This window comes from Spermophilus citellus (genome assembly GCF_964194105.1).
Source record: "Spermophilus citellus genome assembly, chromosome: 6".
NCBI classification, from domain to species: domain Eukaryota; kingdom Metazoa; phylum Chordata; class Mammalia; order Rodentia; family Sciuridae; genus Spermophilus; species Spermophilus citellus.
In genome coordinates, this window is record NC_138187.1 from 164,881,470 (window position 1) to 164,887,753 (window position 6,284).

At 58.7% G+C, this 6,284-nt stretch overlaps 1 protein-coding gene across 2 annotated transcripts in view; it reads left to right on the top strand.

Annotated features, from left to right (window-relative positions):
- Positions 1-3,066, top strand: part of RXRG (retinoid X receptor gamma) — a 42,027-nt gene extending 38,961 nt beyond the window's left edge. For both annotated transcript variants that reach the window (XM_081300265.1, XM_081300266.1), the window contains one exon: positions 2,610-3,066. In XM_081300265.1, the coding sequence (XP_081156391.1) occupies positions 2,610-2,757 (148 nt within the window). In that variant the 3' untranslated portion in view covers positions 2,758-3,066. The remainder of the gene's footprint in view (positions 1-2,609) is intronic.
- Positions 3,067-6,284: the final 3,218 nt, after the last annotated feature.

Genomic DNA, 6,284 nt, shown 5'->3' on the forward strand with positions numbered 1-6,284 from the left:
CACGCGGAGGAGGCCGGGGTGAGCCGCGGTGCCTGAGGCCTGGGCGGGATGCTCTCTGCCCACTCTTCCCCCCCTGAGGCAGCACAGGGTGTTCCTTGCCTGGAGTCGGCTCTAGGCCCCACTTTAATCTTAAAAAAGACACCCAGTTCTTTTTTCCTAATTATAAAAGAGATATTTGCTTAGGTAGGAAAAAAGAAAATTTTAAAGCAGGTAATACGATTTGACTGTAAATACGTTGGCACATTTTGTTCCAGTGTCCTTGTGAATTTGCATAGATACGTGTAAAAATACGTATTTGCAGATATGAGATTCTAGTTTGGCGTATTATTTTCTTCCTTCAGCAATTCTAGAAATTTTTATCAGATTACTGAAAAAGTATAGAATCATAATTTTCCATGGTTTTGGAATATTTTTCAATGTGGATATATTTTTATGATTTAGTCATTGCCCCAGAGATGACATTGAGGTTGTTCCTATTGAATGCCACTTTTAGGACTTTGGAAGGTGACTCTTCCAGGAAGAGGCTGCCAGGGGCCTGGCTCCCTCTGCACCCTGGGGAGGGACGCCAGCTCTCTGCCTGGGTGAGGCAGAGCCTGGAAGCAGAGAGGGCCGAGGCTGTGTCCCGGGGCCCTGGGTTTGTCCAGCACAGCCTGGCAGAGGGCGCTCGCCCAGTCAAGGGTTCATGGGAGGCTCAGCAGGCACGTGGGGCTGTTGCTTGGCTCCAGCCAGCGGGAGGGAAAGTGCGCAGGAGGCTGGTCGGCTTGCTGGGACCGGTACCCGGGAATCTGGGGGTCAGCAGCAGAGAGTGCACTTTTCTCAGCGGTAGAGTGCTGCCACCATGTGGTCACTGTGGAGAAGTGCACCACATGGGCTGGGTTCTTTGACAGATGGCAGAAGCCCAAACTCTGGAGGCACACAACTCACACAGGTTCTCTTGCACACACCATGGGCACCTTTGCAGGCCGCAGCTTCCTCTTGCTGCAACATACAAGGGAAGAATCAGGGTCACTCTGTGGCTGTGCCCATTAACGGGTGAGTTCCTTGCTTGCCCTGAGCTTAGCCTACCTCCAGCACAGACGGCAGAGAGAACAGTCATGGCTGTCCCATACTGTCAGGCGCTGGCATTTTGGAGTGGAAAGTCCACCTTCAGAGCTGATCTCCTGTCAGTCTGACTTGCACAGGACAGCAAGCCACTTCCCTGCTGGGCTCTGCCAGCTCTAGTGAGCTCAGAGCTCAGCCTCCTCCTCCAACCACCGCTCAGCTACATGGTCCTTCTTTTTCTTGTTTAGAATTTTAATTTTTAAAAGTATTTTTGTAATAGACGGACACAGTATCTTTATTTTATTTTTGTGTGGTGCTGAGGATCCAACCCAGTGCCTCCCACATGCTAAGCAAGGGCTCCCCCCTGAGCCCCTGCCCAGCCTGCAGGGTCCTTCTGTAGACGCCCTCTGGTGCTTTAGCATGGAAGCTTCTGAAGCTCTGTGTTGGCCGGTTCAGTTAGGAAGAAAGCGCTTCCTACTTAAGATGGCGCCGCTTTGCTCTCCCGTATTGCTACCTGTTCTTAACACGTCACCTGACATGAGCACAGAAATGTGCACATTCTCAAGGAGCGCACTGACGCTCCAGTCTGAGACTTGATGAAACAAGGCAACACCCTGGAGCGCTCTGATCCAAGTCCGAGGTCTCTGAGGGAGGGCCACAGTGAAGAATGTGAGTTGGTCTCTGTGCTACTGATCGACAGTCGTGAGTGGAGCAACTCAGTTCCTAGTGTCCGTGGTCACATCACAAGGAGTCTCACTGGCAGGAAGGGACTCTGAGAAGGGCAAAGGGCCACTCAGGCCTGAACAGATGCACAGACGGGACCCACTGATCTGGCAAATGGCCTCAAACAAAGGACAGTGCCTGTGAGGGCGCGACGCCAGGATGTGGGGTGTGGGTGGATGGGCAAGCATGTGGGGGGTGTGAGAGCACTGTGGACACCCCCTGCACGTCCAAGCAGGGGGACTGGTGGGGGGGCACTGTGCACCCCTGTGTGGTCCCTGCTTCCGCTCTCCCCGACTCCCTAGCTTAAAGCTGGTCACGGAGATCAGGAACAACTGGGTGACAATGGACACTGACTGGGCACACCAAGGTCACACAGCCAGTGACTGCACATGACGGGCACCCTCCCCGGGGAGAGCAGGGCTCTCTTGGCCTTGCTCATCCTCTGGCCCAGAGCCTGAGGTGTGTCCGGCACACAGTGGGTCCCCGGCACACAGTGGGTCCGCATGCTCATCTGGCAGTGGCTGCTGTGAACCTAGAGCTCCTGGCACCTCGGGCTCCAGCTCTCCCTGCAGGGGCCCCGGGAGATGGACAGGGCTGGCCGTGTGGCCCCCTCCACCACGTGACAATGGCCATTCCTGCACATGTGCAGAATTGGAGACCCCAGGAGGCCCCTGGGTCCCGCTTCTGCCCTGGCCGGCCTTCTGCCTGGCTTCTGAAGCTCCCTGGGGCTACAGGCTCCATCGCCCCCACGTTCCCTCCCAGGCTTTCCCTGCAGCCTGGCGAGAAGGCCAGCAGCTGCCTGGCGGGCCCCTCCGGGTCACCAGTGCCCTCTGGCTTCCCTGCAGGTTCGCCAAGCTGCTGCTGCGCCTGCCCGCGCTGCGCTCCATTGGCTTGAAGTGCCTGGAGCACCTCTTCTTCTTCAAGCTCATCGGGGACACCCCCATTGACACCTTCCTCATGGAGATGTTGGAGACCCCGCTGCAGATCACCTGAGCTCCACAGCCGTGGCCCCCCAGGATCCCCGGCAGGTGTGTGGCGCCCACCTGCGCTCTTCCCTCCCCCACCCCTCCCTGCCCCCCAAGGTGATGCTCGTAATAAAGAAGACCTTTCTCCACGCGAGCCTTTTATAGATGGAGCTTTGTACAGACGTAAGGTGACCCTTCTTTGCTATCTACGGGGCTGGGTCTCTCTGGAAGGTCTTGGGAAGCTGACCAAGCCTCTGTACATAGGACTGGTTTAAATTATTTTTTCACTTGCCATGGAAAGCGAACAAAGAACAAAATAATAAATACGATGTTGGCAAAGCTCGGCGCTTGTGTGTTATTGTGCAGGGGGCTTCTCCCCGGGGAGGGACTGCGCTGCAGCTGAGATCCTGGAGACAGTGCACCCCAGAGCCAGGTGCTGGGTCACTGGGGGTCTGGGCAGCCGGCTCTGCGCCAGATGGCCCTGGGTAGACAGGGCGGGGACCCTGCCTTCCCGAGTCAGCTGGGTTTCTCCCTCCTAAGATGAACTGGCGGAGGAAGACTGCAGTGGGTTTACTGGACCCCCAAACCTACAGCAGGAGGGACAGAGGGGCCCCCAGTGTCACGAGTGTGCCACCTGAATGACTGGGTACAACAGGGCTACTCCCCTCTCTGTACCGTGGACCTGACCCTGCACACAGTAGGCCCACTGCAGTGTGTGCCGTGGAACCTGGTTCCACACACTGAGAAGAGTTCCCTTGAGGGCGTGTGGACCGCAGGCACCTCTTCCCCCAGGGACAGCTCGCCCTCTGCCCCTCGCAGCTGACTCCACCAAACGCAGGCAGCTGTCAGGGATTGCGCAGCAAGTGCAGCCGCCTTGTGCCCGGGAGCGTCGCGGGACCCCGGGCAGTGCCGAGGGATCCGCAGCCTTGGACCCGAAGCAGTGGGCAGAGAATCTGAACTCTGCTGACGGTCCCTTTTCGTGTTATCTGCATTTGCTGTGGACTATAATGAACTGTTGGGCGGAGGCTGAATTTAACTGTAGGCTCCTGACCTCCGCCCTCCACAAGGCAGTTCACAGACAGTGCCTCAGGAGAGTGGGGCCTCCACCACTGGGTAGAGTCCTGTCCCACGTCCATCTCTTCATCCCCAAACCCGAGCTCTGCCTGCAACTGACCAGGGCCGGGCAGGGTGGGGGTCTGCACACCCATCAGCCACGTCTCCCAGAATTGCTGGCCCCTTCAAGGCTGGGGCCACGACCTTCAGGGCCCCGAAGGTCCCTTCCTTCCCGCTGAGTGCCCTGTGGCCTAGGAAAAGCAGCGAGGGGTCCATCAGGTCTCCAGGCCTCCAGGGACCTTCCTCGATCCGCACCTCGCACTGAGGAGTGGATTGTCCTGGGGGGGACACAGCTCCCGGCTGCCCAGCCCAGTCTGGCTCACACAAGTGACCCGGGGGGATCCGGGACGGGATGCAGCCTTGTCCCCAGCGTGGCGGAAGGCAGGCCCACGGCTCTGGACTGAAGGTGAGGGCTCTGGTCTGCTGCTGGGAGTCGGGCGATTGGGGAAGCTGCTCAACCTCACTGACCTGCTTCCCTCCCTTATTTGAAACGTCGAGAGAATGATCCCACCTCATACAGGGAAAGGCCAGAGAGCCACCTGGCTCAGCAGCAGAGCTCCTGCCTTGGCACAGGACCTACTCAGGATTGGGGCCTGTGGTGTCCGCTCCCGGAGGACTTGATCCGCCTGAGCCTCAGCGGCCTGTCTGTAGACCAGGGTTCTGGGGAGGACGGTAGGAGCTGGGGACAGCAAAGCTCTCAGCGCAATCTCTGGCCTAGAAGATGGCAAAAATATTAATTTATTTTCTGCCTAAGAGTGAGATTCTAGTTAGATGCCATCTTGGGTCTTTGAGATTACTAGAACATTCTATTCCCAGCCTGGCCTGGTTCATCCAAAGAAACTTGCGAGGAACCCAGAGGTTCTGGTTCTAGGTTGTGCCTTCACCAGTCCCTTTTCCTGATGGCCTCGGTCTCAGGGGCTTCTTGGGAGAACCTAAGCCAAAGGCTTAGGGCAATGTCTGTCTTCCTGCTCTGAAAGCCAGCCCCTGGCCCCACGGACCCCTCCTTACCCCCAGGTGCTTCTCCCCCTTCCTGGGGCCGCCTGCAGGTGGCTGGCCCTCCTCAGAGCCCTGTGGTTCCTGGGGAGCACTGGCTGGCCTCGCCCCCTCCCTGTGGCTCAGGGAAGCTGACCGAGAGCTCTGGGCTGGAACTGTGGGGTGCTTCCTGCTCAGAACCCCCAGGGGCTTTCTTTTGCCTATTAAGCTGTCTGACCATGAGCAAGTGTCCCACTGCCTCGCCTTCCTGTGGCAACGTCTGGAGACACTTCGACTGCGGGGTGGGTGTGTGTGTGTGTGTGTGTGTGCGCGCACGCGCGCACACTACTGGGGAAAGGCCAGGCTGCTGCCCAAGGAAGGCTGCGGAGAGAGCTCACTGAGCCTCCCTGCAGAGACCCTGGGGGACACACTGCCCAAAGGGGCTTTTCATCGCTTTGGAATTCTGACTAAAGCCCTAGGGTGGAGCTGGGAGATCCCCTCTTACTCTAGAGAGAAACTTCTAGATGACTCCACGCAGGATTTCTGAAGGTAGAGATGGTTCTGTGCCTTTTAAGTCTCCCTGAGCCTGAAAGCTGAGAGGAGCGTGTCCCAGGAGCAGGGACTCGGGAGGAGAGCGGAGCCTCACCCACCTCTGCGGGGAGGCCTGCCCCAGCGGGGGGCACCCACCTCCACCAGGCAGGGGTGCGTGGGAGGCCCAGATCTCTGTGAGCATGGAGATGTGTCCACTGCCCAGGCTTGGCCTCCCAGGGTGAGGCCTTTCCTTGGTCAGCTGGGGCCCTGACCCTAGGAAACGGTGCCTTAAGCAGGGCACTGGGCCTTCGAGGGTGGACCAGAACGGGGATCATGAGGTCCTGCAGAGCAATGTTGCCCCCAGCTGGTCACCTGCTGTGCCGAGTTCCCAGGGGCTTCCCCAGCAACTTGCCCTTCCTCAGGGCCCAATCCCTGCTGGAGGGATGAAGGAAGACCCGAAAGAGCAGTGGGGTAGGCGGGAGAGGAGGAAACAGCTGACCACAGCTGCAGCCTGCACCCACACGAGGCGGATGCTTCTCCCCTGGCACTGGGTGGTGGGAGTACGGCAGTGGGGCCTGAAGCCAGGCTGAGGGACACCCAGTCTGTCCTGTTGGCCTTCTGCAAGACGCGCTCCGCCTGGCAGCGTGGCCCTCACTCCCCCAGTGAGCAGGACGGCCCAAGCCCTAGCTACGACTTGGCTTTGCCTGCAAGACTAGCATCAGCTCTCCAGCAAGGTATCAAGGGCGGCCAGGGCTGGGGCCAGGGCCCAGTGGTCTGCTGTGCCTCTGCTCAGACCCTCCTTGGCCAGCACAGCCTGTGCCATGGCTCCTACCCAGGCCTGCTCACCCTTCAAGGCTGGCTCGGTTGCATGTCTCTGTGAGCACTGTGATCCCTCCCTCTCCGTGCGTTTGCAGCACACTTGGCACCTGGTGTGGCATT